Below are 18,799 nucleotides of genomic sequence, written 5' to 3'. Positions count from 1 at the left end.
AAGTATGGCAATTAACTGCATAAATATGCAAACATGTACACACTAGCACACACACACACACAAATTAATAATAAGAGCAAAGTGAGCTCAGAGAGTAGGTTGTTTATATAAGGTCCATAAATCTTAATGGGATCAGTGCTAACAGAGCATAAGTGTGGATTAAATGAGAAATTGAGGGTTCAAGCTGCAGTTTCATGCTCACATTTTCATATGAAAACAAATGATGGGGCTAATGGTAGCAGATTCTTCAGGGTTTTTTTTTTTTGCAGGTAAGATACTGTCTATGTGGAGTTAACAGATCAATAGGGTTCAGTCAGGCATTATATTCCAGAGGCAGACAGAAGAAAAAACAGCCATTATGTGATGTAATTTTTACTGTTCAGGTGCCATAAAGCCTTAAAAGGATGATCGCATGATGTGTGTTCTGGCAAATAAAATAGGAAAAGTTGAGACAACTGTAAAGAATAAAAAAGAATAATCCAAAGGCACTTACAATGCGGTCTGGAGGAGGTGTACTTCGAATGAAACATTTGATTTGTCCCTTTTCTCCGTGCAGAGCTTGTTGAGTCTGTGTGCTGGAGATAGTAGGTGGCCCTGAAAAAAAGAAGAAAAAAAGAGATCATAAAAAAGTTTGAAAATGAGTCATAGAAATTGAAACATGAATAATTAAATTCATTTTCAGTTTCAGGTTATATGACAATTCTGCTCAATCGAGTTCTTGTGGTACATTATGTTGTAATCGCTCCTCTGTTCCGAGCAGTAACACCTGAAGTGTTCGGTAATTTGAGACTCCTGGGGAAAATTGTATCGCAAAGAGGTGTGAACATTCCTCATCCCTTAGTACAGCGGGGCCAAGGACATGCCAGGTCTGAATGAAGGGCATAAGTAGACAGGTCCGGGCCTCATTCTGGATCAAGGAATTGTTGATTTATGGCTGGTTTGATTTCTCCCACTGAGATAAACGCCGCTGGAGAGTGCTACAGCAGTTCTTTGGAGTGTAATCAGGACCAGACAGATGGAAAGAGAAAAATGCCATTGTGGGGAGATAACACACTTGTTGCGGTGTTACAATGTTCACCTCAATCAATTTGCGTGCTGCAGATTTGACCCCTGAACCAATCACAAAATAACTTCACATTGAGCCACAGCTCCGTATAAATACACAACCTCAAAGACACAACATCACTTATGTTTACATTTTTTTAAAATCATATACCAGTACATCTTATTCTTTGTTCATATATTATAAAGATGTTCTGTTTAAATCAGGTTTCGAGTTTGGTTAAATGGATTGAATTTATTAAAACTGTAAACTATGTAATCAGGACTAGTTCAATTAACAGGAGCTGCAGGTATGGACTGGGAGCCAGCATGTGTTAAACCTTGGTCGGGCTACAAGATTTTGTCTGACAAGGGCAGCTCAGTCTAAACGACTGGTCTGCTTGCCATCTGGTCTGGAGGCTGTTCACGCCAGGTGACAGCGCTAATATGAAGACAAGATGTCACACACGACCCAATTCTGTCTTTTAAGTGTACTTCCCCTTTGGTCCTAAAGAGCTGAAGTAAAATGACAGAAAAGCACAGCATTGGCAATGGATTACATTAGTTTGATATTTTGCTTTTCTCTCTTTTTTTGTTTTACTTTTTAGAAAAAGCAAAGGCAGATGGTGATCATGGTTATTCAAACACAAGCAGTGAGTTTTCTGTTTACTTACTGTTCTGTTTCTTTTTTCTGACCTTGTCAAAGGATTTTGAGATTATTCATCTTATGGTGTTTGCAAGAAAGTATTCTTTTATACTTTTTAGATGCAGTTTTTGCTTCTCTGATGGGATTCTGACATAAACATTTATATCAAGGAAAACAAATTCCTATTACTTTATTCATTTACCAACGTCAACTCGGTGAGCTGTTCAACACCGCAGTTGTCAGGATGGCCAGACAGATATCTGAAGATGTTACACATCCCTTAAACTCAGAGTTTGAACTGCTCGCTCCGGCCGAAGATTCAGAGTTCCCAGGATGAGCCTGGAAATTTTTAAGAAATCCTTTATTCCACAGGCCATACAAGCTCTGAATATGTTATGATTGTTTGACTGCACCTGGTAACCCCTTAGAGAGCTGTTGTTGTCTTAGCTGTTTTGCACAACATTCAGTTTGTTTCTTGTTTCTATGTCTTTTATGTGTATGCTGTGGAGTGCTTTGATTGTTTTTATGCTTTGTTGTCTTGGAGAGGCCGAAGACAAATTTCAACTACGGTGGACAATAAAGTCTTTCTATTCTATTCTATTTATTATATTATATTTATTCATTACTTATTGTCTGACAGCTCATCGACCATTTGCAGAAGAATAAAAAAGCCTGATGGCTGAAGGTACAAAGGATCTTCTTTCTTCGTCCTGCAGCGAAGAGAGAGGAGCCGTCCACCACCGCTGCTGCTTTCCTGCTCCATCAAGGTGCCATGAAGTGGATCTGAGTTGTTCAGAATTGGCCTCCACCATCTTCAGTGGTCATCTCTCCACCCCGGTGAGTCCATCAGGGAAACATGATTGAAGTGCCTCAGGATGTTTGGCCTGTATCCTAGCAATGACTGCATGGAGAACTACTTCACATGGAACTTCAGCAGAAGCCTACTTTCTGAGTCGTCACCGATATCTCCGGCTCGTCACTCTTGATGGGCAGAGAGTTGTCATTTGCCATGATGACTGACGGCAGAAAGGACCCAGTTCATCTCCACTTCCAGGACTTTAACCTTTGCACCATCAGCACGGCAACCACAAAAACACCTCTTCATTTCAGCTGGAACAGGGTGGCGTCCTCCAGACTTGCTTCATTTTCAGTGAATGACGCACCTCACTGAAGAATCTCCTCTTCATACAGAAGCATCCATCAGTAGTTGACAAAATATGACAAAAACACAACAAATATAAAGCAAAGGTTGAGTAAAAACTCAGAACTACCAGACTTTGCTGCTCCCAGTTGAAGCGCATGTTCTGGAAAATATGGGCTTCAATCAGCAGCCTTGACTTTGTTCACATTACTGGCTCACTGTATTCTGAATAATTTTGTTATTCTCTGCGCAAATATTCTTTTGAGCTGTCTAGACATATTGTGGATATAATTCAATTTAAAAAATACAAGCACACACTGACATAATCTCTCCAGGCTCCGCTCTCATCAGACCCGTATTTTCCTTACATTTAAAGACTGGGTTTAACCAGAGAAGTTCCCAAAAAAACACAACACCAGGAGGAAAGGTTTCCATCTTATCCTTTTTCTTCCCCCTTTTTTATTCAGCGAAACGGCCTTTAAGATGTTGAAATCAAACATTAAGCATGTCTCTTGTGATGTTTAAGGTTAAGAATGTGGGTTTGAGGGGGTGGCAAGTGAGGCAGCTTCTTGATTAGTGAGACAACTCGCTTCCCCGCCAACTTCCCTCAAACTCCTGCTCTCTCTGACGATACATAATTGCAGTTTATTACCTGTCTCTTATTAAAATGAATTAGCATTTTAATGAGACTTTGCCAGATGGTGTCTTGGTATGCTACTGGAGGATGCTGGAAGGCTGCTACTGCTGCAGAGCGAGCGCTGCAGACAATTTAAGAAAAATGTACTGAAAGCTGTATCCCGTCTTTCACTAGTTTGCCAACATGTATTAGTACAACATGTATGTGCCATAGCTAATATGAGGACATCTGCATGCATGGTCTGCATACATTAACATGTGTTACTGTAAGAGGTGAGATGTAAGTATATGTTTTGAATGAGCTTCAAATGTCAACATACAACGAGATCAATGGCTTGAAGGCTGCAAAAGGCCAGTGGTAGTGTCTGGGCAGGATCTATTTTATGGATCAGAGCTGCAAATGAGGAATATAATTAAATAGTTTTATCTCACTGGCTCAGCCTTGTTTGAAAGTGTGTGTGCGTGTGTGCTTGTGCGCGTGCATATAAGTACGTGTTTCCCCTTTTGCACTATGTGATCAGAGCGCACGTCGGTAGAGTGAAGGTGGGTGGCACTACAACATCAATGTTAGCAGCAGGGGAGGTAATCAAAAATGTTGGGCGCAATGTTTCACCCATTCATTTGAGGAGGTGTTAACTGTGGAGTGGACGTTGCAGTCTGATTACACAATATCGGTGTGGGTGTCAAAAGGCCGGGGCTTACATTTCCTTCTCTAAGCTGAGGCATCCGCTTTAAACAAAAGCTTGACATTTCCTTGCTACCTCAGTGCAGGTCTTTTGATTTCTCTGTTTTCTTTGTGTGATAAAAGAGAGCACAAAACAGCCAGCGGGCAACTGAAACAGAAGGAAAGATGTCTTGTATGGTCACCGGCGGCCAAACTCCCTTCTGGGAGAAAACCATGGTGCAGAGATCCGGTCAATATGTTAAACCAGCTGGAGTCAGTTCTTTGTTTCATGCATTTATAAACTTGTTGGATTAAATGTACCAGTTGCATTTAAATATAAAAGCAAGGCCACATAATTGTTTTAACATTTGACATGAAAAACAAATAAATAGTGTTTACAGGATTTCCATAAGACTAGTGCTTCCATGGTGATTTCGAAGTTGTAATGTCTCCACTCATTACAAAAAAGAATAATGAGATACAATTTGTTAATGAGACTGTTACTGTTGTTATTAAATTGTTATCTCCACTGTACGGTGTACATTTTAGGACATCCTCAGGATCAGACTTCAGTGTCAGACCTCAGATGAAAAGGTATATGGTCTGAGGAAAACCTCTGTCATACTCGCACCAAACTTCATCAGGTCTTCATCACTAAGCCTTCAGAGTTAGACTGAACGGCATCGCACGTTACGCCGTCATTTATAAGCTCTCAGAATCATTCTCAATGGCATCGCACGTTACGCCGTCATCTATAAGCTCTCAGAATCATTCTCAATGGCATCGCACGTTACGCCGTCATCTATAAGCTCTCAGAATCATTCTCAACGGCATCGCACGTTACGCCGTCATTTATAAACTCTCAGAATCATCCTCAACGGCATCGCACGTTACGCCGTCATTTATAAACTCTCAGAATCATCCTCAACGGCATCGCACGTTACGCCGTCATCTATAAGCTCTCAGAATCATTCTCAACGGCATCGCACGTTACGCCGTCATTTATAAACTCTCAGAATCATCCTCAACGGCATCGCACGTTACGCCGTCATTTATAAGCTCTCAGAATCAGCCTGAACAGCATCGCACGTTACGCCGTCATCTATAAGCTCTCAGAATCATTCTCAACGGCATCGCACGTTACGCCGTCATTTATAAACTCTCAGAATCATCCTCAACGTCATCGCACGTTACGCCGTCATTTATAAACTCTCAGAATCATCCTCAACGTCATCGCACGTTACGCCGTCATTTATAAACTCTCAGAATCATCCTCAACGTCATCGCACGTTACGCCGTCATTTATAAACTCTCAGAATCATCCTCAACGTCATCGCACGTTACGCCGTCATTTATAAACTCTCAGAATCATCCTCAACGTCATCGCACGTTACGCCGTCATTTATAAACTCTCAGAATCATCCTCAACGTCATCGCACGTTACGCCGTCATTTATAAACTCTCAGAATCAGCCTGAACGGCATCATGAAAAAATATGTCACAGTGTGTATCAGGACAACAGCTGATTCGCCAGCAACGACGCTGAAGTTCGCTTCCCACACACACACACACACACACACACACACACACACACACACACACACACACACACACACACACACACACACACACACCTCGATTGCCTTCGTATTATCCTCGTCTTATTTTGAAAACCGGAAGTCATCTCGCTTGGTTCTAAACTAGCGCTAGCTTTGTCGGTGGACTCGGAGCATTCGCCGTAAGTTCTATGATACGGGCGCAGTTAAAATGTTTGTGCGGCTGGCTTGACTCCGCGAAGACGAACGACGGCTCATTTGACCGCAGTACATAGGCTAACAATAAATCATTGCAACAACTGAATGACTGGCCCCTTAGGGTTCACAGCATTCTCTGGCCATTTGTATCATTTTTGAGCTGCCTAAGTGAATTTCCCTTTAGTCTATCTATCAATCTAACTATCTATCTATCTATCTGTCTATCTATCTATCTATCTATCTCCATCCATCCATCCATCCACCGTTTGAATAAAAAATTAAACTGGAACAACAGTTATTTCAAAATATAAATTCTTTATTTGAAACTGCATCTTTTATATTCATGGATTGCAGTGACGTCACGTCGAAGTGACCCCTAATACATCCATGAGTGACCCATACATGTGTATGGAAGTGACCGCTGCCGTATTTGTGTCCAATTTGACACTTCTCATCATGAGAGCATGCAAACCGCAGGATGGAAATGACAGTTTCTTGACAAAATGACAGGGTTTTTCATAGGCTACATCCTGTCTCGGTTTATTTCTCCATAATAGACAAACTCTATATTATCCCAAGTAGGACACGATTCATGAGTGAATTAATTTCATCCCATCGCAGTTATCTGATGGTGAGAGAACTTTTACATTTTTTCTCAATTGCTTTGGTGCTTTTTTCACATCACTCTTAACATTTGCACAACAGTTAGTGCATTTCTCAAAACAATTATTACCAACTGCAAAACCTAAGTGGACAACCTGCAAAAGCGCATCACTTGGTACACTTGCTCAAAATGGATAGTCCATCCCTCAAAAGCAAGTAATTATGTCAGTGAAACTGTCAGTGTCGTCAAAATGAGAAGTCCTGACATCATCGTTTTTGAAGAAGACAGTCAAATGGCTTTGTCATGTTTTCATTATGGCACTTTATTCTCTATGTGTTTTTCAATCCAAAAAAAGATACTACCTGAAAATACTCAAGACAGCACCATACACTATACAGCCATGTGAAGTAGGTCTACAGTTACACATTAGGCTACTGGATGTAGTGGAGCTACTGAATGTTTCAAATTTTTACTGCATGCTCTTTGCAATTCTTATTTGTTCACAGCATTGTGCAAAGAGTAGGATTTTCATCTTTTAGGGAAATCTTTACTGTGTTTGCTGTAATACTAGCTACAGTAGGCTACAGTAAATCTGTTCTCTTGTGAAGCTGTAAGTCTAAATGTAAATCTAAAATATGATTGTCCCACTGTGGCTTACAGGACACAATGAGCAGTGCAGATTGTTTAGTGCTGAATTACCGTCCAATGCTATAGCTACCTGTTCTTCCTTATTGCAGATGAATAGTAATTTAATTTGCAGTGTTTCTCCCAACATTTACAATGAGTTTGACAGATTTTGAAAACTAGTTCAACAATTTTCTATGTAATGACTCAAGCAATGAAATGAGGACTATTAGCCTAGTTTTTTAGGGAAAGACTATTCAGCGTTCAAAAGTATAGTTCATTTTGACTGATGTTACACACTACTCCACTCCGTGTTTATTAACACAGCAATCTGAAAAACAAAACAACAGACACTTAATTGTGACTTGTAACATTTGTTGCCAAAGTAGCGCTGGACTTCCCTCATATCCTACTGGTTGCTACGACAACGGGGGCAGCCCGGCAGCAGCAACAAGAGCGACCATGTAACGTTTAGTACAATACGACACAACCAACACGATCCAACCGTCACGAAACAACCATGTAAACAACACAAACAACAGCGACTATGTCAGCACGTAAAGACGATACATTTACAACGTCGAGATATTGACGACATACCAACAACATACAACAACGGCCGCCAAATGCAGCCACCGAACTCTCACTAACTATAACATTTCTAACACATAGTAAACACAACGAACACCACCGCGATTGAAGAGAAAATACAGAAAACAGAGAAAACATCTAGACATGGGTGCTTGTGTGGACTAACGTTAGACTCATCTGAAAAAAACAACAACAACAGGCACTTAATTGTGGCTTGTAACATTAAGTTGCCAAAGTAGCGCTAGACTTCCCTCATATCCTACTGGTTGCTACGACAACGGGGGCCCACAGCAACCACCCGCGGTTACCATGCGCCATCTACTGACGTAAGGTGGTAAACCAGGTCTGTCATTCCTGCAATCTATTAAAAATGTTCAGGGTGCCACACTGACATGACATTAACAAATGATAATGTTATAAGAATTTAATGAAAGAAACTTGTCCAAAAGCATTTGCTATTTGTTCAGAGGAAGGAGGAACTGCTACTATGATGTGAACAAATGACTAGGCTACATGTTGTGGAGGTTGAACTAATAGTTATGAGAACTTTCATTCTGATCTGAGAATAGCACCAAAGCGATTGAGGAAAAACTGTAGCCTATAACACTTAGGACATTACAAATGGCTTCAATGACTTCTTTGTTTGTTCAGTTTAAGTCATACGTTTCAGAGGAAAAAGTTAATGTCATTAAAAAAAAGGGATTTCATGAGTTAAATTAGTTAGTTGAGTTAAATACAAGCCAAATTACAGTACCGCCATCTACTGGCCGATTTTGGTGCAGCGGCTAGGATTTAATATTGAATGAAACCTTTATGCAGCAATCACAAATAATCTATCATTTTATTGTCATTGCAACAATTTCTCAACTTTCGCCACCAGGCCCCAGGGGGTTCCTGCACGTGTGTGCTGAAGGTGACAGGTTAACTTGACAGTACTACAGTAGTTCTGTTTGTTTATCATGTCAGTTTTGTGTGTGACAGTTTGTTGGGATTAAGAACATAATTCCCTGGTGATAGGCATGCTGAAAAGAAAAAAAGAGAGAGAGACGCGCCTGGGTATTGCAGCTGTAAAAAAAAAAAAAAAAAAAGAAGAAGAAGAAGAAAGAAAAGAAATATGATGTGTCGGAATGGCGGTACCAAAAAGTGTGGGATTACCGGCATGTCTAGATAGAGGGATGTCGATATAGTATAGCTATATATATTTGATGCGGCCTCTTTTAAGTTGCATGTTCTGTCACTGCTGCAAATTTCTATTAAACTGTGCGTAATAGTCGCGCGTAATCCTCGCTGGTGAAACACTTCGTCCATTTATGGATAAATTAGTGGAAATTAGTTAGTAGCCAACATTAACTGAGAGTTATAATAATAATCATTAAAAAAACGACACACAACATTACATGTATGTTGAAAATAGTGTACTGTAGGCTATGGCATTGTGTGTGCCTTACAGTTTTATCAATCGGCCCGCTTCAAAACTCATTCCTGTGTGTGTGTGTGTGTGTGTGTGTGTGTGTGTGTGTGTGTGTGTGTGTGTTGGAAGCGAACTTCAGCGTCGTTGCTGGCGAATCAGCTGTTGTCCTGATACACACTGTGACATATTTTTTCATGATGCCGTTCATGATGATTCTGAGAGCTTATAGATGACGGCGTAACGTGTGAGGCCGTTCATGATGATTCTGAGAGCTTATAGATGACGGCGTAACGTGTGAGGCCGTTCATGATGATTCTGAGAGCTTATAAATGACGGCGTAACGTGTGAGGCCGTTCATGATGATTCTGAGAGCTTATAGATGACGGCGTAACGTGTGAGGCCGTTCATGATGATTCTGAGAGCTTATAGATGACGGCGTAACGTGTGAGGCCGTTCATGATGATTCTGAGAGCTTATAAATGACAGCGTAACGTGCGATGCCGTTGAGGCTGATTCTGAGAGCTTATAATTGACAGCGTAACGTGTGAGGCCGTTCAGTCTAACTCTGAAGGCTTAGTGATGAAGACCTGATGAAGTTTGGTGCGAGTATGACAGAGGTTTTCCTCAGACCATATACCTTTTCATCTGAGGTCTGACACTGAAGTCTGATCCTGAGGATGTCCTAAAATGTACACCGTACCACTGATAGTTTATGTGTTACTGCAAGACCAGGGTAGAATCATTACTGCTTAATCTTCCTGCTACTTTATCTCAGCCGCACTATATCACATTAACAGCAGCGAGTCTGAGTGGATAAGAAGCTGTAATCACAAATAATTTCATCCTCATCTCTAATTGGCCATCGGAGGTAGCCGTATACGTTTAACTTCTTGCAGAAACTCGCTCTTTACTAATGCTCTGACAGCTTCACCTTGTTTGCCTACTTTCGGCTCCATCCGTCTTTACAACAGGGACCAGACTGTGTGGAGCCTGATGTGTACTGCCTTCATCTCATAACGCAAAAAGCATTCACAGAAGTAACTCAGCAGATAATCACGTTCTTCTCCGGCCATGATTAAAGCTTTATCCGCATTTTCCAGCATCATTTCAATCGTTATTTCATATGTCAGGAACGCTGATGAGACTGGTTGACAGTATATTATGAAGGATCTCAATGCACACACAACACATAATCTTAAAGGACAAAAACGTGCAGAGAAAATCCTTGATAATAAAAAATCCTTGAAAATATCATATGTGAAAATTATTTTGCCCTCTGGTGTTAAACATTAGGCCCTCTGTCACTATTCAGTTAACAGTTAAACTCGTGATTTTAACTGGTGGGAAAATTATATCTGTGATATGAGTTTCTAGTCATTTGACATGATGACGGTCCAGGCTGCTATGAAACCCTCTGATTATTATCAGTGGGAACTGACTGCTAATGTGCTGGCTATTTATTTCTAGACTTTCCTTTCCACTTGATTGCATGTACCAAGAAAGATTTTTGGACCATCTCGCCCTCCCTGGACACATAAAAGGCACCTTGGAGCTGCTGATCTCAGAGCTGTTGTGCTCCAGCAGTCATATAAGCCTGTAAACCCAAACTAATGAATGAAGCATCCGCGTAGAAAACCTCATTGCTCATCTAGCTTTTAAAAAACGGTCAGTCAGATTTTTTTCACAAATAATAAATTAGTGTGTGAGCTGAGCAGAGACACTGCATGTGGCAGGTACACATGATGTGAAAAGTGAGTTCAAAGTCTTGAGAGAGTTTTGCAGATCATATCTTACTATACTTAAATTTTGCTGGTCAGATAATATATGCAGCATCTTAAATGCAGTTTTCTCCTTCATTCATTTGTGCTTTTCTTTCTTATACGGTGTCATTGCCAGTTTAAAGAAGGCTGGAATGCTAATTAACTTGGTACATAAAGGCTGTCTAACAGCAGAAAAAAGATCTATAACAACCTAGAGCTCTGTGGGATGTTGGGGGATTCTTCAGCCCTCCCTCTTCCTTATTGTGGAAATAGGCTTTCTCTCCCCAGGCTGCCCGAGTACTGTATGTGAGTTATTATACATATTGCTTGGCCCAAAGACACGCACACACATACTCACAAACACAAATGACTGTACTGATCTACTCACATGCATGGATATTAATATGTATTGCATGGATATATGGTCATTTAGCATATACAAGCTAAATCCTCTCAAGCATGTCAGATAACTTCTCTCAATTCCAACTTCTGCAGGACTGTGGAAAAAGCCATGCATATATTTTGTATGCTATATAAATAATCACATGCATGGATGTACACAGCAAACAACCCCCCCCCCCCCCAACTTCATACATGCGGCCACTTGACGGATATGACGCATACGAAATGCTGAGGAGCTTTCCACTCTGAGGATGTTTGACTTGAGTAAGCAATATGTATCCATTAGTGACTTAAACACAAACGGCCTCCCCTGCTAGCTGTTTGATTATAATTAAATTACATTCTTCCCCAGGGAAAGCAGGAAACCTCATGTCTATGTGCTGTGCCACAGTGGGAGCCGGTGACACACAACGGCAGAGGGGAGAAAGACAGAGGAGTGACAAATTATAAACACATGTAATTTAAATGATGGCATTAAGGAATCGGGGGACACCTGCAGGGTAAACAAACAGCCAAGAAAAATTCAAATGTGCAGCAGACTTCGTCGCATCATGAATACTCTAAACATGCACAGCATAGCTGGGATGTTACTGTATCACGGTCATCCTCCTCGAAAAGCTCACTCATCTGTTATGCTAGTTATTCATTGTCAGAATCAATTGAGCCCTGCTGACTGTCAGTGATGTTGGGCTTATGAGCTGATAAGAGCTCACATTCATCTGCAGATGAGACAGGGGCACAGGACAATCCATGAGCCTCTGGAGAGAGCGCCCCAACAGCCACCCACCCATCCCCACCCCCCAATCCCACTGCCACCCACCACCCACCCCCCCTTCACGCCACCACTTCAACCGCAGTGTTTGCACTTTCACAAGTTTGACATTCTGATTCGCCTCAAGGACCAAGTAAGAAATGACTCAGGATTCCTCATGTGGTTTGGGGGAAAAAAAGAGAGATGAATTTCAATTATTCAGAAGGGTAAAAAGAAGGGAGGCTTTTGAATGTCAAATACCAATTCAGTCAGGGAGGTGCACGACGCAAAAGAAGGGAGGAAGAATATAAACAAAATAAAAAGACTACAAGTCATCCGGAACTTGCCTGGATGAAGTCTGCAGAGACTAAATAAACATGCCATTTCAGCTTTGCTGAATGTTTCCCAGTGTTCTCCGAGTGGTGTGGTGCTCTAATCTTTATTAAAACAATCCATCTTCTTTCACTCGTGACGTCATCTCTGAAAACAAGGCAATCTCCATAGTGACACGAGCAGAGAAGAGATGCATTGAAATAAACTGGTACACTGGATATTATGTATTCTGTTTGCATATTACGGCTGCAGAAAGGATGCCAGTATAGGTTGCTATCAACAGAAGAGGAGACAATAGAATTAGTCATGATTTTGTCTTACGCCTCTTCTGCTTCAATTTCAGCTGAATTCCTCGTTGAGAGGGAGGACGCTCATTGCAGTTCATAGATCTTGTGCTGGAGGGAATATACTGGTATCCCATTCTCTCTGATATGCAAAGCTAATGTCTGGAATTTGAAAAAAAAAATCTTTACACACACAGTTTGCTACTTGATGTATCTTCATCCTCAAATCAGCACCAATGTTGCTTACAGGCAAACTCTTTTGTTAGCTTTCAAAATGTACAATGAGACACTGTCAGCATTCTAACTCGGCATCATCTTGCCAGCATCTTAAAGCCCTCTTTGTTTTCTTTCTTTTTTTTCCATGTTGTTTTGGTCCATGTTTTTTTCAGATGGACACGGAGAAAATAAGAGACATGTAAATCCCACAACCGAGAACCTCTGCCACACCAAAGCATGCTCCCTGAATATCAAGCACTGATAATGAAGTCATTTGTTTGAGAGTTGCCAGGTCTCCCACCAAGGCTGGTATTCATTAGTCAGTCAGTGGCTCAGAAAAGGCAGCTTCCCAGCGACTCACACGGAATATAATTAGCATTTAAGTACATCTCACCTGTTTATGAAATGTGTGACCATATCTTGAAAAGACAAAGTCCATATTTATCGCTTTTCATGTTTGAAGACTTCGCAGTGATGACTGTCGATGAAACAGCTCTCTTTTTATCACATTACCTTTGTAGGGAGAATTAATTTCCAGGTGCCACATCCATGGACTCTTTGTGTGTGTGTGTGAGTGTGTGTGTGTGTGTGTGTGTGTATGTGTTGGGCCATGTGTTTCGTTACTGTACCTGCCAGGTAAAATTAACTGTGCCGCCAAGAAACGGCGATGGACGACAGGAGAGAAATAAAGCTGCATATACTGTTGGAACTTTTATAGAAAGAACGCTTTTATAAACCACAAAGGAAGCAGAATACTGACTCCTGTGACAAATTGCTTTCTTCTTGCTGCCATTGACCTCAGACCTCAAGATTCACACTTGGATGTGTATGCATTTGACAGCATTGTGCGTGTGTGTGCGTGTGGATCTGGCCCCGGTTGTGTGAAAGTCATAATACAACTCACCATTGACAGTGAGAGAAACCTCCTTCTCCCCTGCTCCTACACGTGGGACCACGGCACGGCAGACGTATTTCCCAGCATCCTCTTGTCTCACAGATTTCAATGTCAGAAGGTTCTCGTTGCTAAGAACCTGTGGCAAAAAAGAAAAAAAACAACATAATAAGATATAAAAATAAAGTCAAATATCACAAAACGCAATGACAGCCAAGGCACCTTTACATTTGAGAAAGCAACAAAGCAGGCCTATGGGAATGAACCAAGGCAGCAAATAGACCATTTACTACCTTAAAGGGCACCTCTCCTCAATTATTAAAATCCAATTTAGGGTCTGAGCTCAGTGGAGTAAATGGGTTGGCTTTGGCCTTTGATGTTGACAAAAAGAAAGGTGGAATGAGTCTGAATTTGAGGATCAAATCAACAGATCTCATGTGAGAGCAGGTTGCCAAGAGGCCAGGACTGTAATGGTTTTAAAATCTTGGGTTTAGTAGACATTTCAAAACAGGTGGCTAAGACATAAGATAACTAACCAAAGTACTTCATATAGTCTAGGACACTGAGGTTGCTGGAATCACAGAAAGTCTCAAAAACAGGCTTTATCAGACACAGTTAGTGATTGTGAATCAATACACTCACCACTCCAGATCCCCTTTTCATCCACACTATGGTGAGAGAGGGATTTCCCGTCCAAGCGCAGTTGAACACAGCGTCAGATCCAAGGTCCACTTGCAAGGACTGAGGCTCCGCAGCCATGCGAGGGCCAACTGTTGAAATAAACATCATGAACTGTCTCTGATTCATCCAGCGGTAAGTGTCGGCTTTGGTAGCCCCAGCTTTTTAGAAGTCGGTGTCAAAATATCTTTAAAAAATCATTAATCATGCATAATTGCGGTGCTGGTATCACTGAAACACATGCAGTAGTGCTTAAAAGAGCCACTCACAATAAACATCAACGTTGCGGCTGATGTTAGTGCTGCCCAGAGGGTTGGTGACCTCGCAGGAAACAGGCTCTGTGAAGAAGGAGTGGTCCACTATAACTTCATACGTGTCCCCAGAGACCTCCTTGATTATACTTCCTCCTTTGGCCCACCTGGTGTGAGGATTAGAAGGAAGAGAATGGGGAGGGAGGAAGGAATGGGGAAAAATGAAGGAAAAGGGGAAAAGGCATTAAGACAGGTTTTCACACTTCCTCGTGTCAATAGCTTTCTTTTGTGTGAATAAATCATCATTCTGGGGCAGGTTCTCTGTGCTGGCTTCAGCATATTTTTGTGGCAGCCTTCCATGCTGTGACAAGCTCCCCGGCGACTCGGAGCAGACAGCACGTTCCTCATTACGGCAGGCAGAGAGTGCAGCACAGGGTGCCAGCTAAGAAAAACAAATCACAGAATGACAAATGGGTAGCTCCTCCACCTTTGAAGACGTTGGTTGACACGTACTGTATTACACACAACAGCTGACGTTAATAAATTGACACGGGATCACATAAAGAACATCTGTTTGTGTTTGTGAATGATAGCTTCTGTGACGGAGATACAGACATTCCTCAAGTGTTTAGGTGATACTTTTATGATGTCACAGGGAGCGACGTCTCGCTCTGCGTGGCGCGAATGGCTCTCTGCTGTTTCAACAGACAAGACCCATTTATAAAAGTGAGGCGAAGGCATCTGTGGGTGTCTCGGGTCCCTTTGGAAAATTTAGATGGTTCTGTGGGATATACAATGCATCACGCATCTAAACGCTGCCACCCTCCACAATAGAGATGTGGCTGCATGCTGATGTGGCAAATGAAAACAATGACAACGGAAACGGTGCCTGTCTCCATTTTACATTCCTGCCAGTACTGAGAGCAGTTTTCACGGGATAGGGAACTCATTTGTTTTCCATGACTAAGCTGGCCCCATGCTTGGCTGAAATGCTATCATTTAAATGAGAACAGATTACCTCATTCAATCAGTAAGTGAAGTGAAGCAGAATTCTAATTGGGCTTCATGGGATTTTTTTTTTTTAACAGCAGTAGATCTTTTCAGAGTTGTGTTCTTGTGTGACAAGGACACAGCTGAGAGCATTACAACACCTGTGTTTCCAAAAATATTCAAATTAGGGCAGACACTTATTCTTGGCCTGTCTGCCCTTTCACACAACAGAGCCAGTAGTAGTAGTAGTGCTTGCATAGTGTCTATGTGAGAACAAATAGAAGTATTCTCCTCGTTGCACATCCGCAGACATAGGACTTTATATCCACTTGGTCTGTTTTCACACCTCACAGAGTAACCTCTAAATATCAGCACCAATCAGGAAGTCAAGTAGATGCTACTAGATTAAAAATGTGACAACTATTATGTTAATGTAATGATGATGATACAGTTTACATGATGGTGATGATGATGCCGATGATATCAATTACACTGGTGATGGTTGCGGTAATCGGAATGAAGACGATGATGAAGATAATTAGGATGGCGACAACAACAATGATAACAACGATGAAGATGATGAAGCTGATGATGATCTGAACTAGTCAGGGATTTTGAAGTTCACTCGTGTGTGTGTGTTTGTTTGGAGATGTAATTGAAAAAGAAAAAAAACTCTCTTCAAGTTCAATTTACAGTAGTAGCTGTTCCAGAGCATTCAGCCAAATCACTGAAGTAAAAAATTATTTCAAAGAAAATTGGGCAGATTCCATCTGCTGATGTAGAGGGATGTTTTTCATTATCAAAACCATCTTGAGGATGAGATAATTGACAGTGATGCAGACTTCCACAACCGCATAAATATCAATATGTCACTTATTTCACTTACACTTTTCTAGCCCATACTGTGGGAGTTGAGTCGGGGTGAGCACAGATGTTCGGGCAGCCGGCTGCTCCCGAGTGGATGTTGTCTCTGCCAGGTTTGGGAGCCCTTGACAGTGTTAGAGGGAGCACAGACAGAATGCCGGCGTCCACAGGGAGCATGGAAGCTCTGTTGGTGAGCTGGGTCTTGTCCAAGACTCATGTCTAAACATAGCTGGCCCAGGGCAACACAAACACCTGCATTCCCTTTGGGAGGTTAGAAGGGCCAACGCGAGTTTACTCAATAGCTGACTCACTTTACACTGCTGTATCCTCTTCAGTGATTTGACCCAGACAAAGCGTGTGAATCCTGCGTGCACGGTGTGTGTTTTTGGCTGTGCAAGGCGGTGTAAGCTAACACTGTTATATAGATAAACAGGTCTGCTGTTAATGGAAGCAGAGGATGAAGGAGATGTGCTAGAGAGGGGGAGAGTTTTGTGTTTGCAGAATGTGATTAAGGCAATAAAACAGTAACAATTAAATTAGACAGGTATCTGTGCCATCAGCAGGGAGAACCCACAGTAAATCAGGCCCTACAGTTATTATCAGCATGGGTAAGCACCGCACAGTGCTGTTCCATTCTCCCTAACATGCATAGTGAAAGTGATGACTACTGAGTTCTCAGTGGAATATAAAATAAATATACTGGTTTTGCAATAGCACGCACTAGTTTCGACTTGGACAAATTACAGAGCTTTTTTTTATGACCTAGCAAGGAATTATTGAGTAGAAATAAGCTGGAGAGATATGTACATGCACAAACATCTATTGGAAAACATTGGGTAGTCTTAAAAAGTTGGAAATAACTTTAAAAAGTCAAGAGTTAAACAAAAACAAAACTTCTCAAGGGTATGCTGGAAACTCGATTGACTTCTTGGTTATCCGTAGCGAATTTCACTTAACTTTTCAGAGTTATGCCAAACCTTTCAGTGTTATTACTGACTCATAGACTTCGGTCCCAAATTTCCGGGGCAATTTCCAACTTGCACTGATTTGTATGTTTAGCAAAACAGTGCACATTAATCTTGAATCCCTGAACCAGTCACACTTCAGGTGTTGCACTCTGGTATTTACAATTTTTTCACACATCCTAAGCTCATCTGGCTGCAGCTAATATGAGCATAAAGGCTGTAGCTTGGGAGTACTGCAGCAATCCTGCCCCAAAAAACAGATAATGGTATCAGGTAAAGATGTATCACCTTCAAGGTTTGCATAAAAGGAATTCAGGTATGGCTATAGTGCTGTCTGTCAAACACAGACAGACAGCTCAGCAGCAACACTGAGAACATGAGTGCGGGGAGGATTGGGATGTTGTTTGCTGCAGCGCCATGCGAAGGAAGGGGTTTTGTTGTCGCTCTGTGCACGGTTGTATGCGCAGACGAGGGACCTGATTTGCTTTGTTTGTTATTCTTTCTCGTCTCTCTGGTGGGTTCTTGTTTGGATTAGAGAAAACCCTCTGTGTCTTCATCAGAGGGTGGTTGAGTGGTTGTGATGTATGCCAGTTAGCCCTCCTACCATTATAAACAGTAATGAAGATGTTCCGACCCACTCGTCTTTCCCTCTCAGAGTGCTTTGATTCCCTGAGTGCTGACTGAAACACATGCCCATTACTCTTACTTCATTCACACTTTCAGCAGCACTTTCATCTTCTGCTTCAGCCCCCCCACCGCCTCCACACCGAGTCCCCCTCTGATCCCCTGGCTTCTTCCCTCCCTCCCTCTTTACTGCCCCCTTGAGCTGTGTTCTGGCAAAGTTTCAGGTATCTGCAGAAATATATCTTATTTCCATTTTCATGTGTAAAGTCAGATTTATTGAACCAGTGTGGCAACCACAAAGGTTTGCAGGCAGCAGAAAGCACCATGCTTTTGACTAGTGCCCCCAATATCCTGGGCCAGTGTCTCAAGTGTCCACTGAATTGGAGGATGGCAAAGAGGCTCAGTGCACATTGGGAATAGATGGTTCTCTTGGGGATGGAAAAGAGGCCATCCGTCTAAGAGCTACTCTGTCCTTGTGCCGTATCTGATCTGGGGTAGACAGAGTGTATTAGCACTGAATAATGGTCCCACACTGCTTGACCAGCTTCCTGCTCTCCTCTGTGATATTGCTCTCTAGAGGGGGAATGTGTGGGGGGCTCTCCCCAGGCGAAGCCTCTCGGGCAGGCATTATGGGGCCTAAAAATCCCCCGCCTACCATGCCCTGAACTCCAATGGTG

At 41.9% G+C, this 18,799-nt stretch overlaps 1 protein-coding gene across 16 annotated transcripts in view; it reads right to left on the bottom strand.

Annotated features, from left to right (window-relative positions):
- kirrel3b (kirre like nephrin family adhesion molecule 3b) overlaps positions 1-18,799 on the bottom strand; it is a 167,164-nt gene that overhangs the window by 14,035 nt on the left and 134,330 nt on the right. For all 16 annotated transcript variants that reach the window (XM_085795147.1, XM_085795145.1, XM_085795141.1 and 13 more), the window contains 4 exons: positions 14,698-14,846; positions 14,393-14,520; positions 13,763-13,889; positions 494-594 (listed from right to left, as the gene is read on the bottom strand). In XM_085795147.1, coding sequence (XP_085651273.1) covers positions 494-594; positions 13,763-13,889; positions 14,393-14,520; positions 14,698-14,846 — 505 coding nt within the window. The remainder of the gene's footprint in view (positions 1-493; positions 595-13,762; positions 13,890-14,392; positions 14,521-14,697; positions 14,847-18,799) is intronic.

Source organism: Trachurus japonicus, chromosome 13 (genome assembly GCF_045865225.1).
Source record: "Trachurus japonicus isolate A0001 chromosome 13, Traja_1.0".
In the NCBI taxonomy this organism is placed as follows: Eukaryota; Metazoa; Chordata; class Actinopteri; order Carangiformes; family Carangidae; genus Trachurus; species Trachurus japonicus.
The sequence above is the reverse complement of the archived record's forward strand: the minus strand, read 5'-3'. Positions and strand labels throughout refer to the sequence as shown.